Raw genomic sequence first — 21,297 nt, 5'->3', positions numbered from 1 at the left:
GCTTGCCAGATCGTCTTTCCCGATAACGCTTGGCAGGAGGCAGATCCCATATGAAATATCTCGGCACAGACTATGAAGCCAAAGTAATTTTGTGGGTGTCTGTGAAAACCCCTGGACGTGTAAAGGTTCTTTTTCGCTTAAAAAAAAAAAAAATGGTGGTTCTGCTGCTGGCTCCAGACTGCTGCTTTAATTGGACAGATGACAAAACAGGATTTAACAAAGATAAAACAGCTTTTAGATGAATTCCTTTTAATGCTTAAAATTTGGTCTCACAAAAGAAACAATGAGGCAGAGGAAAGCCAATATAGCGGGCAGTTATCACAACCACTTTTGCTTATCTTTGCAGGCACTTTGGAAATGGACAAGCCCCCCCCCCCCCCCCCCCCCTTTTTTTTTTTTTTTTTTTTTTTTTTTTTTTTTTTTTTAAATAAGGAACAGATGTCTACCCTTTCCTCACTCAAAACATCTCAGGGTGAGCTATTTGCCACATCGGGTGCGGCCGTGGAGTCTATACACTGAGCTTTCAAAACACCCCCCTTCAAATATTTGGTCAGCTCCGTGTGTCTATATATTTATCCTGTTGCTTTTGGCTTGAGCCAAATGTGTGTTGTGCTTCCAAGAAGCTCAAGACTTTGCAGACAGCAACTTTAAAGAAAAAAAAGGAAAGAAAAGAAAGCGTTCCATATCTCCTCCTGCATCACCACAGCTCATTATACGGGATATCATCTGTAATCTCCCTCTGCTTTGTTCATCTCTTCACCATTTGGTGGCTCACATAAACACAAGTCCCACGCCGTGAAAAGTAATGAGTTGCATCTTATATTTGTTCTCTAGGCTTAAATGTTGTTTGCAGCTGTTTGTAGATATATTTTTGTTGTTGTTAAGACTATATAACAGACCCCTTGGATACCTTTGATCTGCAGTACTCCTCTGCTTCAGCTCGCAGGATTGCTGAATGTACATCAGTCTTTTTTTTTTTTTTTTTTTTTTTTTTCATTTTAAAATCAGTCAGACGTTTAAATAAACACATAATCTGTAATGTGTTTCGCCATAAATATCCCAGCGGTGGTCACTCCTGTGGTCCTGTTTCAGGACTGTGGGAGCACTAAGTGGACTATTTATTTATAACTGTTAGCCTGTGCTACCCCGCAAAAGCTGCAGTGCACGCTTGAGCGCATTACTCACAATTTCGTCACCATCCCAATTAATACTCAAGACGGCATCAGCAGCATCTGCATCAGTCCCTCTGCTTGAGTTCAGTTGAGTTGAGAGAATTAAAAGTATATCAGCAGCGGTGTGATTGCTATTCTGAGCTTGTTATCGGCGTGTGCAACCATGAGCAGGTTCGCAGAGAAGAGTCTGCATTACAATTATGTCTGTTTTCATAGTTTAGCGTTTTTGTTTTTTTTGTTTTTAGTTTTAAATCGAAACCAATAATTTCAGATGGGTTTGACCTCACCGTGTTGCCCGTGCTTCTACGACCGCAGTCCTCCCCGTACGATTGTCTCAGATCCATCATGTTCTGTGGTGTAAATCTATTGACTTGTGTTTCTTCTGGGACTTAATCTTGGAGCCTCTCCAAGCAGCTCAGTTTCCATCCTCTCCCTATCTTTCCTCCCTCTCCCATAAATCAATGTGATGTAATTGCATAAACTCCCTTTCCCACATCTCAGGACTGGAGGCAGATCATTCTCAGGGAGAAAGTGTTTCAGTGTGGCCTGTTAACCTTAACCCTCAGATTCCCACATTTGTGATGTCCGTGTCTTGTGAAAGTTTCATGTTGACCTTTAATAAAAAAAAGAAAAAAAAGAAAAGAAAAAAGCAGTGTTTGCAGAGTTTATTTCATTGGTGATATTTGGTGTTTCGTTTTTCCAAACAGCAGGACTGTGGAAGTGAACTTTCTCACAAATGGCACTGGCTGTTTACATCTGGCTAATTTACTCTAAGATCAGCAGATTAAATCTCATTTCTCTGAGTGCTTTTTGTGTTTAGCCAAGCATGATTTCTCCTGACGTCTCCTCATCGTCAGGAGTCTCACTAGGTTCCCTCGGCCTATTGAAGGAATGTTTCTCAAAGCACTTCTGCATTTTCACGAGATTGGACCGTGGCAATAGTCCAGCTTCCATTCCCCCTCTGTTTCCACATTTCATTGCCTTCCTGGCTTCCTCTTTCATTCAGATATCTCTCAGCTTTGTCCGAGGAGAATCGAGCGTAGAGTGAACCGGTGTGGAAAGGTTTTGCAGTGAGCAGGAGTCTTACTCACACACTTTGTACTTATACTTTATCCAGGTTTCATCATTCGTCCGCTGCTCCAGTAATCCTCCCGTCATGAATCGCACCCTGCTCTCATGGTGATAAAATGATTTTTTTTTTCTGGCTCACGCTGAAACACACTTCCACGGTATTTGGCTATTAGCGCAGGCATATTTGACAGTGTGAGAGACAAAACGCATGTGTCGCTCTCAGTTGTGAGTTTGTCACAGCTTGTTACCTGCTGCTTGTTACCGCAGCTGCCACATACAGGCCGACATGGATGAGGAATTCTGAGGGATACAGGGTTCTTTGGCATATGTGCAGCTTTATGAGGAGTTCCCAGTGTGGAGCCTGTGTGCCGAGGAAATGATCCAGATGCAAAGCTTCTGGCTCTCATAACCCAGTGGGACACCTGCCTTACTGCTCCCGTGCAGCCCTCTGCAAAGTCCACAAAAACGAAGGCTACCATCTTTCCTTGGAAGGAGGAGGAGTCATAACGTGCTGCTGCATATCAGGCATGTGGAGTATTTGTGTTGCTTGTATTGCATGTCTCTGGTTTAGGAGTTTCAATTTAAAGCCGTTGTTGAATTCACCTAAATGAAAACTCTTAACAGATTAAATGTTGAACTGGTTTTGCCGGGTGTGATTATTTTAAAAACCATGTTTAATTTTCCCAACATGCGTCTGATGGATGGAAAAAGCTGCTGGACAACCCGAATAAATGCCTCGGTGTTTGTCAGCCGCAGAAAACTGCCAAACCACGCTGTGATTAACTGGCTTATGCTGAAATGGCTAATGTTTTTCTTTATTTCTCAATAAATTGGGCTCAAAAGGTTTTGACATTCACATAATTTACTGCAAGATGAAACCAACATGTCACAGTCTTAATTGCAGGCAAATGTAAAAAATATAAACTTCAAGCATATTTCTTTTTTTTTATAAATATAGTAAACAAGGGGTTTTTGCTGTGTTTACAAACCTAAAGGAGAGTCAAAAATGTATGTATATTTATGTTATCTGGATTATTTTTGTTCACATTAAGCATCTCTTTGAGGTATGAAATCAAAATGACATCAGATCCTGGATATATATCAGGATGTCCTGCAGTCTTTCTCTGTGTGTGTTTGTACTTTTTCTTTAGTAATGCGACCCACATGTTTGCACGCTAATAAGCCCAACATGTGTTGTTATAGCCCAGCCTTTACAGCATTGTTCCCCTTGTTTGAACACAACAACAACTTGCAAACAGCGGTTTTAGAACTTAAAATACGCCGACAAAATAGTTTTTGTCAGTCGGTGCATCATCATCATCTTATTTCTGAAGTAGGAAGCTTCACTGGGGTGTGTTCACCAAGGTATGTAGTGAAAACCATTAAGAATTGGAACCAGATCTGATGCTGTAAGTACCAGGCAGTGATCCAGACATTGCTCCTTTTTGGGATTTATACGTTAGTTGTGCCAAAAGTTTTTGTTTTCATTCATGCAGCAGTGTGATGTACAAACTGTTACAAAGTGGCCATGGAGCAAATTCAGATTAACAAAAGCAAAACATCACTGGCTTGGCACAGCCTGTCAAGCGTATGGACGTTTCAGAAGAGGAAGGAGTCCAAGTCACTCCTCCTCCTCCTGGTTTTAATCATGAAAATAAGTTTCATCTGGTCCCATTGCGCACATATTCTTGCTTCCACTTCTTGTGTCTCTTTTGCATTATGATGTTTACCGCTCATGACCCACTAAATAGAGTCATGAGCTTCAGCTGACAGAAAGGTCAAGGTGAGAAAGATCATATCCCATGGCAGCTAATCTCACAGGTGCAGGATGTTTCTCTCTGCCATTTCTACATCTCTTCTCAGAGATGTAGGGAATCAGATCTTCACAGCTATACAAAAAACACTATTACCTCACGGTATTGCAGAAACATTTAAGTGAAGCCTAGAAATGGTTTCCAGATGTTTGTTTGTTTTTTTTTTTTTTGTTTTTTTAAAGTAGCTTGTTGGGTGTATAGGACAACAGTGGGCCAATATTTCTACAGCGTGCTTCGGGGGGAGTCAGGATATCATACGCTGTTGTACAAAATGTAGCTGATTCATAATATATTTCAGTCTCTTAGGTGCAGCAGATATCTGTATTTGTTCTATACATGCATAATACATCATTTTGTAAAACGGTCTTCTGTTTGCAGCATCGAGCCTGATCTGTATGTGCAGGCTGACTGACAAGCTGTCATTGCTATAGCTGTAAGTGACCAACAAAAAATAGGCTGTCAGTTACTCAGGAGACGCTGCCAAAAGTTCCATATTTTAAATTGTTAGTAAATGGTGTTTATTTTATGTTTTCAGAAGCTTTGGGTTTTGTTGCAAAGATTCAAAATATCAATGTGCAGACACTGCATTGAGCTTTAGGACCTTTAACTGGGATTGATAAATAAAACAACAATTAGTGATCGGAACCAGCTGAGAATGGTTTCCAAATGGTCTAATCCAGGGGTGCCCAATCCCGGTCCTCGAGAGCTACCGTCCTGCAGCTTTTAGATGCATCCCTACTCCAACACAGCTGAATCAAATGGTTTGATCTCTTCAGCATGCCATCATGTTTGGCAAGGGCCTGATAACAAGCCATTCATTTGATTCAGGTGTGTGGGAACAAGGATGCATCTAAAAGCTGCAGGACGGTAGCTCTTGAGGACCAGGATTGGGCACCCCTGGTCTAATCGATCAGAATCTATCAGAATCGTTTGCCTTCCAGCTAATCAATTCCTTTCATCAGTACGGGCATGCTGTTGTAAGACTTACATGCAGCAAAACAATGATATGAAACTTTTACAAACCTCAAACAAGCACTGTTTGTATGCTGTATATAGACTTGGAGATCACATAGATCAAAAAGGGACGGTAATCAAGAACTAAAAAGTAAACGGAATCAATAATGGGATTGGTATCAGTTGTATCAGTATACATCCCATGTTACAGCTCTACTAATGAAAAAAATGTCTACAATAGTCTGATCTAATAGTTTGAACTGAGCGCAGATCTGGCGTTGTTTCTTTTTGTGTACACGAAACACTTTATGAAAACTGTGCTAACTTCCTCTCTGTGCATGCAGCTTGGATTTTCTTCCAAATTCCTCTTAGATTTGAAGCTCCCTGAGCTCACTTCTGCACAGTTCTCAAGACTTACTGACTGAGGGATTTCTGTGGGTTGGAAAATGATTATCCTGTGGCTGTTCGACAGCTCGCACCTCTGGCGGTGAACAAACTGGATTTAGCAGCCTCAGCCCCCTCCCCCTTTGTGTATCTAGTAATGAACTCTTACCTTGGCTTGGAAGGGTGCACTGCTGCTATCCTTTCTGTGTTTTTGTAACCCTCACTAAAAAAACCTTCCTCTTAATTGTGTCCCATGGGTCCCGAGCTCTCAGTATTCACAGCCTTTCCTGTCCCTCTTACTGATCCTCCTCCTCTCCCAACCTTAGCCCCATCATCCCAATTCGACAGGTTTCCTCTTTAATCGCTTGACTTCAAAGCGGTATTTTGATGCCCCCTCCCCAGGCCCCTGGCTCCTCGGAGATAAGGAGAGGGCTAGACTTGGGGGCCTGGGAAGTAGGGTGAAAGTGTGGTGGTGCACAAAGCAGCTGGTTAAGTTAGACAGGCATGGGTTAAAGAAAATAAGTAGTTCAACTGCTTTTTTTTCATCACTTTGTCACAAGAGAGAAATTGCTGTTGTGTTTTTAGAGAAGCAAGTCGCACACCTGAAAGGCTCTGTGTAAGACATGTCTCGCTGTTCTTTGCAGAGGTGAGAGGTACAAGCTCCTGCCGGAAAAAACCTGGCGAATAGAGACGAGCCCTGGCTAATGTTTGCCACAGAGGTTGGACACAGTGTCATCTGTCATCCACATCAAAATAGCACCCTCCAAACACACTTCCAAGAGCTGCATTCTCATCAGGTTCCCATTTAGCTCAAAGCGATTAACACTGAGAAAACACAAGGCTTGCTTAATGAGTTCAGTCTGCATCTTTTAGCTGGAAAAATAGTGCACCCCAAATGCATGAATACACTCTTGCCCCGCGTGTAACCTCCCCGGAGCACCTACTGTAGCGTGAGGAACAAAGAAGAATTGGGTTTGCTGTGGCCAGAGAGGAAAGGGTGAGTGATTAGCTGTTGGATGCCCTCTGATCAGTGCAGGGATTGTTTCTCCATCGTGCTGGTTTATCTTTGTCTCTGGTAGTTGACTCGCACTGTTAGATCAATAAATCCAGATGGAGTAAGGCGATAATTCTGCCTCAGCATTGCCCTCATTAAAGAGGACGCTCAGGAGATGTATAGCTGCCGGCAAGTGGCCTCCTTCTCATTTCTGTAATATTAGAGTTTGATGTATATGGCGAAAGATCACCAGGGAGGAATGACATCCAGAGCTGTAGATTTTTCCTTTAAGTGTCTTTATGAAAGTTGGATTTGAGCCGTAAACCGCCCCTTAGGTTATTATCTCCAAATTTGGAGTTCCTTGTAAAGCTCAGGGGTTTGCTCTTTGTCATCATTAGTGAGAAGTTGAGGTTAAACCCAATTATAATGTGTAGATGGAAATACTGTCTATTCCTGTACTGTTGTCCTTTCCACTTCCTTTCCTCAGAGGAAGTGCCACAGCTCAAACTGGGTGCTGTGCTCTGACTTCTGACATGTCACAAAAGGTTTCCTGCCTAACATGCAAATTGGCCTGTGCTTAAAAAAATGTTATTAAATCAACGTGTCTTGGATGAGCACAGAAAGTCATGCGTGTAATGTTAGATTATTAAAAATCAATGTGGTCGACTGTGTTCAGTGACTCAGCTGTGGTGAAGCCTCGCAGGCAGCTAGCAGCTACAGCTGTCAGTGCCACTCAAAGCTGTCAGGCCCTAATAACGCAAACATTTAGCATTAGTGAAGTTTGAATGGAATCGAAAATACTTTATTGTTGTTATACAAGTATACCGATGTTTAGACTGCCATCTCTCCTATGTTCACCGGGAAAAATGAACATAAATAGATTATTATTCAAGATGGAGTGGTTATATAGGGGTGCAAAGATAGTCCTGAAAGTTATTGTCAGTGCATGTTGTTCTAGTGTATGGGGGGGTTGGGTGGGGGTGATGAAGGCCATAGCTCGGGGGAAGCTCAGCTTGTGTGGGACTGTATTAATTTGTTTGTCTATCTGTTTGCCTGATGGCTGAAGTTCAAATCGAGGCTGACCGGAGGGGAAAGTGTCTGAATTGAGGCTTTTGCCTTCTTCAGACGGTTAGTGTAGACATCTCTGTGGTGTCATAGCTCCAACCCTACCACATGCTAGGCAGTCTTCACCAACAGTGTAGGTCCTTCTGCTCAGCAGCTGTGCAGCTTCTGCACCGCACCTTGATGCTGTTTGTGAGGATGCTTTCAAAGAGAGTTTCATTCAGCAGCAGCAGTTTTTGGGGGAGCTGTGCTTCAACTTGATGAGTTATTGAAAAGATGAACTCACCTTACAGTTCTTATGAAGGTGGGTATTAGTTATAGAGACCAAAAGCTTCTTTGTACAAAGCTATAGATGTGTCTTTTTCTTCTATAAAGTGATGCATTTTAACAGCGGACTCCATCTGGTTTGACTCACTTTTGAAATTGGCCTCAAGTGCCGATTGGAGGAACTGCAGATTTTGGCACTTTGTGGTGGGTTCATTGTTCAGTTCTTGAGGTTTCTGCATGTTTAAAAGAATCAATCTGGCATCACAGATGATGCAAGAGACAGAGAAGCTGACAAATGGCAGTAACATACGGAGGCTTTTGAGCATTTTTATTGAAGGCATTTGTCCTTATGCACACAAAAATCATCAATTTCGTTTTAAAAAAAACAAAACAAAAAAAAGGAGGGAATAGAAGCTTGATATCCATAGTTCATAAGTACTCACTAAGTACTGGTGCTTCAACCAAAATGAATTTGTTCTAATTCCCTTTCAGCCCTTTCAGCGGTTATCTGCGTAAGCACTGACACTCAGAATGGCCATGGATATTAGACTGTATTGAGAAATGCCTGGAAAGGTGAGGGCAGTGTTTATATAAGGAGTATATTCTTACTGCATTATGATACTACAGTTTCCCCTGCTATCTCTATTGTGAGTGGTATTGAAGCACGTGATTTATCATGTGCTGATGGCTTGCACACAAGATAGATGTTGATGATGCAATAATATTGCCAGAGCCTGAAATAACAGCACAGACTAATCAATTAGTGGCTGCCTTGATGTTTAAACTGCCCACAGTGCTTCGGCGCTTAAATGTCAGTGACAAATTGGCAAGGGAGATTTCCTTTAAAAGGAAAGTCATCGAGCGGATGTAGATGAAACCTTTTCTCTAGTGTTGACTCGTTCTCTTTGTTGGACCCTCAGTGGCCTGGCCTTTCTAGTCCTCCCCTCGAGGTTTCGTCCTATTGTTGTGCTTTCTCAGCCGCCTGCGCTGATCTCTCTTCGCACCCCCCCCATAAGCGATTCATTGAGGCTCTGCGATCCTATTGGTGCTCCACTTTCCCATGGAAGGGTTTCCATGGAAACCAAAAAATAATGCAGACCCTCAACACTGTTGCTCTTCACTGGCTAATAACTCTCTAAACAGGGGTTCAAAAGAGACTGCCACTGCAACAGGCTTCATGGTAAAATCTGACCGCTCTGTACCTGATTACAAACCGTAATGACGAGAGTTACTTACATATATGCTGCTGTTTGTTATAATCTGCTGCAAAACTGAAAAGGATTACAGTGTTGCGTTACCTGGGGATCTCTGAGCTAAACCATATGGTGAATATTTTCTATAAGACTCACTCAACAAGGCTGCCCATGCATGCGTATCCACTGTAAGGATGTTAATGATTTCCTGAGCACGTGTACCTTGTATTGTCTGAGTTCAGGGTGCTTAGATAAGGGAGTGTATCATTCCAGTGCATCTCCCCACTTCTCAGATTTGTCCACTCTCCTCAGTCAGCCTTTGATTGCCTTTTCCAGATGCAATCAGCGCCTTCTATTCTATATGGGGCTGGCAACGTCAGTTAGGTTTTGTGTCCTGGTGAATCTGATGTCTGCTGGCAATATGGTGTGTCTGCGGGATGATGTGGCTGGCTCTATCAGCCAGAATACTCTTGGGATATTCTCCATCCCCGAGCCTCTGTCAGAATGAGAATACCCTGCCTGTATTTCACCATCTAATGTGGCAACAGCCGCTTGCCGTTCATGTCTTCGTAGGCAGCTCTCTCCATATTTGATGCGGTAGTTGTCAGTGCCAGTGCTTTGAAACTGGCTCCAAAGTATTGTCAGTCAAAACTGTGCTGCTGCCTATTTTTGTACATGGAGGCTGAAATACCACCAATTTAATTGGCTCTCATTGCGATATCATTATTTTCAGCTGGGAGACAGTTGTGGCAAAGCAGTTTAGAAACAGGAAAAAGTTTAAAGCATTTATGCTCATTAGACACACTCGGCTGGAGACTGACAGTTAAAGCCAGCAACGTGCGGTAAGAAAGCAAGGTATTCTACTTCCAGTGAATAATGCATGAGTTCAAATGCTCATCAAGGTCAAGTCGCAAACTGCATGAGGAGATTGTGGTGTGTTGGGTTTTCTAATAAAGGATAGTTAATTAGTGAGAAGATACACAGTTTCTAATACCTCGAGGCAGATATTAAAATTTTACCTGCCCAGAACTTTGGTCTGGGTTGCTGCGACTAAAGGCAGTGCATTTTCCTGTTCTGTCCCTGTTTAATTTTGCCTTCCAGCAGAGAAGTGGAAAAATTCACACAGAGAAAACACTGTTACAGTCCTAGATTGGAGCACTGCGGGGAGCGAGCGCTTCATACATAATAAATGCAAACTCGGTCATTTTAAGTGTCCTAGAATTTTATTTTCTGTGTTTTTTCTGTTTTTTTTTCCAAGCTCTCGCTCTTACTCTGCTCAGATGACTTACGTGCACCAAGACAAATGTACCACTTTTCTTTCTCTTCGCCGCTGCTTCACTGTTCATTCATCTCATTACCTCAGTCTTGACCTGTGCTCCTTCTGCTGTGCTTCTCTCCAACAGCCCATGAAAACAGGAGAGGAGAGAAAAGCGAGAGAAGTCATCAGCTTCACCTGAACGAAGACGAGGAACAAGCAGATACACATGGTACGGTAGTGTTTTATCTGCTAAAGCGGCCCACGCGCAGTTTTTCATTTTCACCTTATATTTATGTGTTTCCTTTACATTTTCCTCAGTATATGTCTGGAACGTGGGGGTGTTTTCATGAATAATTTCTAACAAATCCAACAATAATTCCACTTCAACACACTTAAAATTGTTTGAGAGGCGCTGCATAAAGAGGTTGTTGACAGACTCTTTTCAGTAAGATGCTGACAGCACAGGCGCAAAACCATTGTTATCGCCAACAGGAGGCACAGTGCTAGAGCAAGAACCTGTGTGTGTGTGTGTGTGTGTGTGTGTGTGTGTGAGAAGCCGGTCCTGCAAAGAGGCAGACGTGCTTTTGTCCCTTTGCTATCATAGCAGTCTTGCACTGGTCTTTGTTAGTCCCTGATTTGCATTGGCATTTGTAGCATTAGTATTCCAGACACAGCAGAGCAGCAGACACGTATGGATTGAAAGGTTAAAGGGGATGTTAGACCCAGACACATCAGCTGCAGTCAGTCATACATGGAAGCATAAAAAGCATCCAGTGAAGCAAATAATATGTGCTACATGTGCAAGTGACATGTAAGATCATGAGCAAAGTCGAGCTGTTTTCAGTTACATAAGTATTGATTTTAAACTTTTCATTTTAGTTTATTGCAACGTGTGTGTTAATGCTCAAGCTGTCACTTGTTGGGTGCCCTTCAGGCGCCTTACGGTCAAGCCACACTGTGCATGAATCTAATAAACCTGGCAATGACATCAGGTTTGTTGGATGTAGACTGTGCAGTGATAATGGCTGCTGAACTGGAGGCTATGACACGCACAGTTGCAACTCCTGCTCTTTCTTTCTTTCCATGCTATGACCATCTTGGAATTTTCCCAAGCTATCTTTGGTTGCAAGATCATTACCACCTTTGAACTTCTCTATGGCTATGATCGGACTGCAAATCTAACGGTCCTTTTATGGTTTTCGTATTATTGCCCTTGCGGATGGCGGCATGTGCCAAAAGTGGCACCATAGCTGTTTGATTTTCTTTTTTTTGTGAGCTGATGTGCAGCCGGCATGGTTGGGTTGAAGATGGAAGGGTGTGATTGTATTGGTCTTTACCGCCATGCAGCAGCTTGAAAAGCTCAAACACTTGGGAGAAAACTTTGAAGAAATCTCTGATCGCTTTGCTTCCTCTTTCGACTTCTTCTGCTGTTATACCAACACTGATGCAGAGGTTTTTTGTAAGTGGCAAGGATGTGTTATTCAGGAGATGATAACAGCAAATCTGGTGCTTTTTAACTAATAGTATAAAATGGTTTGAGTGATAGTGGCTCTGTAGTGTAGTGGTTAACGCATTCACTTAACACAAGCAAAAGTTTAGGTTTGACTCCAGCCCAATCTGGACAATACGAGTAACAGATTTCAGAGTGAACTCTAAACTGACGTGTATGTGCAGCAAAAACTATTAAAATGTTATTTTATAGATGTAAACAAGAATAAACAAAATAGAAACCAGCAGTAACGGTTTCATTTGTAAGTCTTCTGTGCCGTAAGTGCCAGAAAATATGTTCTCTAATTTGATTTTCATAAGGAAGAGGATTTTGACATCGGCTTTTTTGTGGCACAGTAGCTGCTACCTGTATACAGAGCTTTGTGTGGATATGGAGTTGCAGCAAAGAGGGGTGGGATGGTGAATCTGCTTCATGGAAATAATGTTATGTAAAATTGAGCATATAAAGGACCGCTTTAGCCCACGAGATGCTCTGCTGCACTCTGCTCTGATGAGTCATGTGAATTCGGATTCGACCGTTACAGCTGAGGTTCATTTGCAAAGATTTAAGATCTAAATTTGATTTAGAATCATACATGAAGAGTTCAGCTTTTATATATGAGGAGTCACACCTTGATGCATGCTCAGTTGTTCAGCTAAGGAAATACAGGAAAGTGGATTTTGTTCATCTGGGCGTTGTTTTCAGTGGGAGTAATGTTTTGTCACTCATTCGAGTCACTCCCTTATAGTGGAGGAACTGCTGGTTTGATTGATCTAAGAAACAAACATTCACATTAATAAATAAACTTAAAGGAGGAAAAAATACAAGCCAGGATATAAGATTTAAACATCCAGTCTAGACTGGCTTCCTGGTTTCACTTATGTCTTCCTCTTTTATTTTTATTTTTTTATTTCAAAATTGTTGGGTGGGGTCACTTTCAGTTTTACCTTGAACCAGCTTTATATTTGAGTTTCTTTTCTTTTCAGTTTTTTTTTTAACTTTAGTTTTACTTTTACCGCAGGACAGCAATTGAAAGAGACAAATCCAGGACAAGGATATAGAAGACTCAAAAGAACAGCGCAAATAGGAAAACAATGAATGGAAAAGGGGGATTGTGGGGATAGAAAAATGAGTGTAATGCAAATTGTGCGAAGATCTGCTGTTTGAGTGGGTTCAATCATGTTCCCCCAGTGATCAAATAAAAGATGGGACAAAATAAATGATAATGTCTGTGAAGGTTCTCAGTCATCCAGGTCATCGTAGTCAAAGGAGCTTGCAAAGAAAAGCGTCTGGACTTCTTTAAGTTACTTGAAGACGTTTCACCTCTCATCCGAGAAGCTTCTTCAGTTCTAAGGTCAAATGGTGGAGGCCAGGTTTCACAATGAACTCACCCAAAACTCTGGCTTATTGGAACCCACACCCAGTTTCACACCTTGGCTCAGGCGATTAGAGGATCATCAGGGGGTCCTTTTGTCCCTCTGTGGGGGGTTACTCCCACTAGGTTTATATCTGGGACTCCCCACCATTTGACTTTAGAACTGAAGAAGCTTCTCAGATGAGAGGTGAAACGTCTTCAAGTAACTTAAAGAAGTCCAGACGCTTTTCTTTGCAAGCTCCTTTGACAATAAATGCTAATAGTAACAATAATTTCAGCAATAACAACAATCCTTGTCTTCCTGTATTCTGTAAAGTATGCATGTATAAACCAATATACCAACCCATGCACATACAGTAGCAGCAGCTGACTCACAGGCATGTAGACACTCTGGACCTAAACTAGTACCACCTCATAATTGTCTTAACAAATCTGATAAAACTGACGACGTCTAAAGACATTTAATGTATAAACCTTTAATGATGGATACATGCACAATGATCTAAAATGAAATAGTCTTCTTCTGCTTCTCTATTATTTCGGAGTTTCTTTCCCTGAAGTCTGGTTTTTAAACTTTCAGTTAGTTTAATCAAAATGTAAGGTGTGTTTAAAGCTAGTTTAATTTTCTAGTTAAGTTTCTGCTTCCAATAATCTCTGTGATGTTTGCTCGATCCTTATAGTTATTATGTGATGCCATCTGAGGTCTGATTTGAGCTTTCACTTGAGGATTTTTTTTTTTTTTAAATAAGGAAATGTGGTGGAATTAAAAGATCATTTTCAACAATCTCACCACAAACATTAATCTAGTTCTTATCTACCCTGGAATGAAAGGCGAGCTTTAGCTCCTCCTTTACAGTTCAGTATTTAAAGACAAAATCGCGATCCACTGAGATCCAAACAAACTGGAATAATCTTTTAATTTCTCTGATACATTCAGTATTGCTAACATGCTTTTGGTTTACTTACATCAACTTGTTTTGCAGTGGGGCCTCAAATATACAGTATGCCGTTATCTCTTTTATCTGCGGCTTCCACAAAAACACAAACGTTCACATGCTTTATCCTCAAGGCTTTGTTTTGATCTTTGCATTGCACTGAAACCCCAGCCTGTAACACAAAGTAGGTTACACTGTTGTTTTTTGATTTGGTTTTTTTTGCTATTTTTCTTTTTCATTTTGTTGAACTTTCGCCAAGTGCGTGATATTTGTGTGTGCACGCCACACACAAGAATCATCAGTAAGTGATAAAACAGCTTTTAGGCTTTCCACACGGGGGAACTAGCTGTATTCAAACTAGCATATGGCCTTGCAACAGGGTGTGAGTGATTGCTCATTAGACAAATGGCTGGCCAAGCTGTCCCCCCCGTTGTAAAGTGCTCTGCTCTGCTCCCCTTTGTTTTCGAACAGGAACTCGAGCTAAGTGGAGATGCCAAACAGTCCTCTGCAGACAAAGGCCACTCTCACCCCATATCCGGGTTGCCGTAGAGACCAGAGTCTTTTTTTGGAAATGTTCCAGCACGTGATTTAGGAAATCCTTCTGTTTTGAAAGATGTGTATCGTTTGCTTAAGAAATAAGATTTTTTAATTTTTCATGGTTTTGTTTTTTGGGGTTTTTCAGCCTGGATTTAGTGATGTTTGGTGACTTGCGTGTATTTTGTGTTCCTTTGTCTTTTTTTCCCCAGTGTCCTGTTCTTGTTTAGTGCCCTGAGGCTAAAAGTGTTGTCTTTCCTGAAATAGTCCATTGTTTACTTCTGCAAAGGCCATCTGTGATGATATGGACATCCGACAGAGACAACAACCTCGTATTCAGTGGCGTTTAAAACAATATTCAGTGTTAAGAAAATAATTGTTTAATTGTTTCTTGCCTGAGGGTCAAATGGTGGTCAGGGGAGTGCTGGTGAAATTATTGACTGGATTTTTCCAAGTTTTTGTTAAACGCGGAACTGATATCGATTCTTCTCCCTGTGACTCCGATATATAAGAAGGAGACTGAGAAACTTGTGGAATAACCCACAGAAGTAGACAGTGCAGTGATATAATTCCCTCAGTTGTTCGCTCAGTAATTTTAGACCATTTAGTTTTGAATTGAGTTATAACTCATTTTTGTGGAAAGCCCCAAAGGCAATGTGTCATTCTCTAAAAACGTGGGAAAAGCCTTAGCCGAGTCCTAACAGCCGGCAGCACCGAAGTGTTTATGTGTTCATTGTGTGCTGTTACCACATGCCCTCACTACCAGGCAACCAGTGGACTAAGCATTGGAGCTCTAGGGGATCAATGCATCATTGACCATGTGCCCGGGCCTGGTATCGATCCATCCTCACGCAGCCAGTTTGTATCTTCGCTCAGCCAGATAGAGGTACCGAGACGATTAAGTGAAAGCCTCTGCTATGAGCGATCTCACACACAGCAGGGTTCAATAGAAGTCAAAATCTGCTCATCACTCAATCACATGTCCTCTGCTCAAGATAACTATCGAGAAGTTATTAGCGCTCTTCCCCCTCCCCCGTCCAGTAGTTCTAATCTAAGGAGCTGGAGAGTCGATTTCGCTGTAGGACTCGGAGCAACTGTTACTACTGAACTAACAGCTGGATGTGTGCCCAGTTGGGATGTCAGGAATGTAGCCTGCAGCAGTGTTGACAACACATGGTCAGTCTGTTTCTTAGTGTTCATTCTGGGAGTTTTCCTCTTGTTAATCAGCCTGGTTTTCAGGAGTGTGTCAGCTGCCTGGTCAGAGGACTGCTTCCTTCTGGGGTTCACATAGTGTCATTTCAAACTGAGTAGGCTAGGAACTGAAATCTGAACTGGAAAAATAGAAGAATTTGACTTTAGATGAAAATTAACTGATTGAAATGCATATTGTGTGTATGTAGTCTTTTAGTTCATTGCCTTAATAATGTTTTTGTACCTATTCTGAACTTTTATGCCTCTGCGTGGCTGTGGCTCAGGAGGTGGAGCAGGTCACCTACTAATTGAAAGATTGGTGGTTCAATCCTTGGCTGCTACAGCCTGCATGCCAAATTATCCTTGGGCAAGATGCTGAACCCAGAGTTGCTCTCTGATGCGTTAATCGGAGTTTGAGTGTGTGTGAATGTTAGATAGGGGGAAGAAAAAAGGGGGCTTGTTTAAATATGGGTGAGTGAGGCATGTTGTAAAAAGATTTTTGAGTAGGTTGGGGGGGTTGCATAAAAACTTAACCAAAATGAGAGAACCCTACTCTGGAAACGTAATGGAATTAAAGTGAACTGAAAACCAATAATAATAAAATGAAAAAAAACAAACGTGAAAAATACCAAAGTAGCCTGTCTGCACCAGTTACAGTGCTGGAGTATAACTCTTTTGTAGTCCCAGCACAAATTGAATGAAATTATAAAGGGTTTTGCACGACTGAACCAGTTCATCATAAACTGTCCACTTTTGGAGGGGAGCAAACTAGCATTCCCTGTAATGTGCAGAAGCTGATGATATTCTGTGTGTACTCTGAAAACTCATTAAGCTAAACTTGCCTGAGGAAAGACAAGTTAAAATACCTACCTGAGCATCTAACCAGCATTAGGACCTTTGCTTTAGCTTGCCCGGCTCAGTGTCTGCACTCCTCTCTGTGTGAGAGCTACACCCACACACGCACACACTGCGAGCTGCCTTTGAGCTACTTTTGTACACTTTCTCCGTGTGGTTGTTTGCTGTTGTCTGAAAACTGTATGCCCTCTAAAGTATACAGTGCTATTGCTGTTTAGCATTCTGTGCACTTCAAAGCTCCTCCGTGTGACAGCAGAGCCCAGGGCTCATTCTCTCCTAATTGGAGGTTCATTAAGGACTTGGTGCGCCTCACGGGAACCCATTTCATTGCCAGAGGAGCCTGTCTTTATTCGGATTTGGGGGTGTTTACTTGCTGTGGCTGATCTAGGAAGTCATGGAGAAATATGAAAATGGGTTTTTAATTGAGATAAAGGCTGATGTGGCATGTGTGTGGTCCCCTAGTGTCATTGTCAGAGGGTATTAGCGCATGCACGGAGAGCTTAGACTGGCATGCAGTTGATGACAAAACACACCTGCTCCAGCTGCATCGGGGAGCCTGGGAACGAATGTGTCCTCCCCAGGGTTCAATTACAGGTGATCACTTAGAGGGTCAATGATATTTAAAGGGGTCAAGATACAACCCATAAAATCTCGAGAGGATTTCAGTATTAATGATTGTTTTTAATGCAGGATCATGCTCAAGATGAAGTGAACTTGCTGGTTATGTGAGGGTGGAGGATGGCGACAGTTTGACGAGGAGCAGACACAGAGTGTCCTTGTAATTCTGATCCTTTTGTCCAGGGCAGCCGCTGGGGGAGCAAGGGAATATGGACTGGTTTCATTAATCCTGCTGAAAGTGACATCTTCAAGGAGAATCACCCACGGGTGTGCTATTTATATGTGGAGTACTTTCAATCTAGTCTGTGTCTTCCTTATCTTTTAATTACAGCGGGTTGACACCACCATAATGGTTGATCGTGTAGGTGCCGACTGAACAGACTTTTGGTTTTATGAGTTAGGAATGGGGAAAAAAAAGAAAAGGTCTATTCCTCACGCTTCCATTGAGACGAATATAGGTCGGATCAGTTTGTCCTCATTAGAGAGCTCTTGCTTCTTTTGGTAGTGTGAGGTTGATGCTTTTAGGATCAGTTCACATCAATTCACCATCAAACTCATCTGTGCCAATTTCCATAGCCTAAGCTGACTGTGGATCAGTTTTCACCAGGAGTAAACAATGGGTTCTTAGCGCCGCATGACATTTTATGATGTCAGTTACAGGAGATGGAGACAGATTTGGCATTTGCTGGATACCTCGGGGCGAAGACTGTTGCTTAGCTTGTCAGATTGAGGACATACAGTATTTCCTGCATGTTTAAAGAAAAAATCCAGCACATTGTGTAGTTGTAGCAGTGCAGTACTCCTCACTGTTTTTGTGTGTGCATGTGTGGCATGTTTATTTATAATAGATTTTAGCCAGTACAGCGTGTTTTCTTGACACATCGCTAGCATTGCTCAGCGGCACACCTGAGGAGGACCAGCCTTTAACCTAGTAGCAATTTTTCAAAAGTGATATAAGCCTGCAGCTCCTGGGGTGTGAACCATGTTTTTCCTTGTCTACATCATATACACTGCAGAATATTCAGAGAAAGCCTTAGTGGTCTGATCTCTGCGACTGGCCAGTGATCGATGAGGACCTGCGATCCCACAGGAGTCATGGGAAAGACCGGTTTGTTTACTCTGCACTTTCTCCGGGGTCTCAGTGGCACTTTGATTTATACCATGCTGCTTTTCAACCATAGGCTTGTTATTTGGAGCCTGTCTGGGCCCTTACACTATAACCCATTTCATTCTTAAATATTCAATGCATTTTTATGCACAGAAGAAAATTGGCTCCAGATCTGACAGTCAGCTTGACCCTGAAATGGGAGCAAAGAGCAAAAGGGTGAAGCTGGAAAAGAAATCGGACATTTTGTTTAGAGAATAAGAAGTGAGCTGTGCCCTGAGAGGTTTTCCAGCCGGCCCCTTCCTCCTCCTCCTCCTCCCCTCCTATTCATTCAACCTCTTCATCCCCTGCCTCAATAAATACAGTTTGCACCCTTCATAAGGGCCCAGAATTGACAGGCTCGAGCTGGAGGGATAGGAATGGACCTTTTCTGATGCTTTTCTATGAGACTGTAATGTATGCAAATCTCAGTTAAGACCTCCTGTGCCCTCATTAGACCTTTCTGGGGCTTAGGAAAGGGAGGGGTTAATTAAAACCCATCTCAGACAATGAATCTGTTGGTTGCTCTCAGAGTACCACTAGAAGGGTAATCAATACCTAAGCATATTATTATGATTTACAGAAAGTGTTTAACCATAGGTCTAAATCAATTTCCTGGGTCCAAAGAGGAAAGCGGTAAAGGGGAACAAACAGAAGCATAAGCCCTCTGGCTGGTGAGGAGAGGAAAAGGTCTTTTTTTGTAGGGTAGCTTCTTCTCACAGCAGACAAAGAATGCCGTCATATCTTTAGTACTGTTTAATTTTATTGTCACGGCAACTTATGAGAGTTAACAATGCAATGGGGGGAAGAAAAAATAAGCTTTTCATGAGGCTCGCAGAATGAAAAACAAACCAGTGTTAGTGCGCTGTAATAATAGAAAAACAGATTAGAAAAAGATATCAGTTCTGCCTTAATTATTCACACGCTTCCTTTTCTTCTGTGGGAAATAATTGCTCCAGCAGCTCAAAACTGCTTGTGCCTAGGCAGGGCTTTGTGCTGGGCTATGGTTTATCATACCTGAAAGCCAACATTTGTGAGTCTGCTGTGTGCAGCACAGGGATGAAAGGGTCAAGGCGGAATGAGATTTGAGCGACAGCCGAGGGTCTTCAAAGATGGACGGGAATCAAGCCCGGTGTTGATCACAACAGAGGTTTCACTCCTGCCTGAGAAGCAGAGAGAGATCACCCAGAGGAGTCCTTTGACATCACATCAAGCAAAGGAAAGCTTGCCTACACGTTATGAAATTACAGCTGATGGATGTTCTGCAAGTACGGATAAAAGAAGTGCGAAGAAGGCATTTAAAGATTTTCTTTTTTTTTCAATTTGCAGGTGCAGTGTGTAGCTGTGTAAACCTATTTACAATTCCTCTGAGAAATCGTTTTTTAATCCGCTTGTTAGCCAGCCTCAATCCTGGCTATCACTATGGGAGAGCAAATTAATAATCAGAAAGTACAAAGCAAAGAGTGCCAATTCATTTCTGCCAAATAATTAATTTTCTTCCTTCACTGAGACTGCAATTACAGCTGCCCCACAGATTGTTTTCATTTCAGTTTGTGCAGAATATGTAGATATGAGTCCTTACACAGTCCCCAGTAGGGCTGTTCCATATAACGACCGGATGACGATATAAAAACGTCTATCGTTTCATTTTATGCTATGGTTTGTTTCGTGGTGTCGCAAAATAAACAGTTTACGGCAATATCTTTTCATCGTTTTGATGGTCACTGTAGTGGTTATATTAATTTCTTAAAGTTCTTTCTCTTATATTTAATATAACCACACTAGGGATGGACAAGCGCCTGTTTTTATGCGTTGTCGTTAGCAACAACGATGGTAAAGCCATCGCATGTCCGCTTGTTTATTTTCCGCATAAACCTTTCACACTAAAGCTCAAGATCCTGTTGAGACTTTTCAAAATAAACTTACCCACGTGAAAGACTATGTGGAGTGCTTACTGTTGAGAAGCAAAAAAGAGCCGTCAGGTGCTAAAAAATAAACATTAGACTCAAACGTTAGAACAGGCTTTTCCCCGCAGCACCCTGTGTAATAAATACTCACAAAGAAAACGGCGGCTGTTACAACTTATGTCTAAAATGTATTGTTTCATGCATCGGTTAAAACACTTGACTCCAGGTACACAACGCCCAGCTGGAAACACTTCACTCAAGTCGAGCTGCCCGAGATTCACAGAATTTACAGAAAATGTTAAAGTTTTGTGATTTATATTGTTATCGGATGATAAATGTCTTATATCGAGATATGAGATTTTGGTCATATCGCACAGCCCTAGTCCCTAGCTCACAAAGGCTGAGGGAGAAATCTTTTCATCTGCAGCTTGAAAGGTTAAACATTTGCTTCAGCGAGGGCACGCTGCATTTTTAGGTGTACTGGGACATGGATTTTTAGACACCCCACCCCACATACACACTGTCGCCCCAGTGTTGTCTGCTAATGCAGGAGAGGTGTTCTTCATTAACCAGGAGTGCTTCTAGGATGGGTCTTCATCAAGCAAAGTGTGTTTGTGTCAGATGGAGGGGTGGCTGATGGGAGCACAAGGCCTCTCATTACATTAAGAAGAAGAAGAAGTTCCATAGCAAAGGCCATCTCTTGTCGGCTAATGAACATGGAACCCCTGTCAGGACTCATTTCCTTAAAATGCTTCAGAGATGGACGTCCCCTCCAGTCGCACTAACATAGGGTTGCCATTTTTCCGGAGACAGGAGGAGCTGACAGACGGCTAAGTTTGAGAGCACGCTAAAATGAGATGTGTCAGATAGGTTGACATTGTGCTGCCTAATCTCGTAGTTGCTTGGGGATTTCCAGGACTATAGCTGGGGACAATGCACCTAAAGGGATAATATGAGGATTTTCATCTGAAATTGGACCAAATCAGCTGACAGGCGTGCGTGTGTGTGCTGTGTGTTTGACTGACAGAACTCATTAAGAATGTGAGCAGGTTCTGGCAGAGCATCCTTTTCTTGGCAGTT

General features: G+C 42.2%; 1 protein-coding gene across 1 annotated transcript in view; it reads left to right on the top strand.

The window, feature by feature from the left end:
- Window positions 1–21,297, top strand: part of tspan18b (tetraspanin 18b) — a 35,745-nt gene that overhangs the window by 9,544 nt on the left and 4,904 nt on the right. The window contains exon 2 of the mRNA XM_004567715.5: window positions 10,315–10,398. Coding sequence (XP_004567772.1) covers window positions 10,396–10,398 — 3 coding nt within the window. The 5' untranslated portion in view covers window positions 10,315–10,395. The remainder of the gene's footprint in view (window positions 1–10,314; window positions 10,399–21,297) is intronic.

Source organism: Maylandia zebra, linkage group LG7 (genome assembly GCF_041146795.1).
Source record: "Maylandia zebra isolate NMK-2024a linkage group LG7, Mzebra_GT3a, whole genome shotgun sequence".
Lineage (NCBI taxonomy): Eukaryota > Metazoa > Chordata > Actinopteri > Cichliformes > Cichlidae > Maylandia > Maylandia zebra.
Note: the sequence above shows the minus strand (reverse complement) of the source record. Positions and strands in the feature narration are given on the sequence as shown.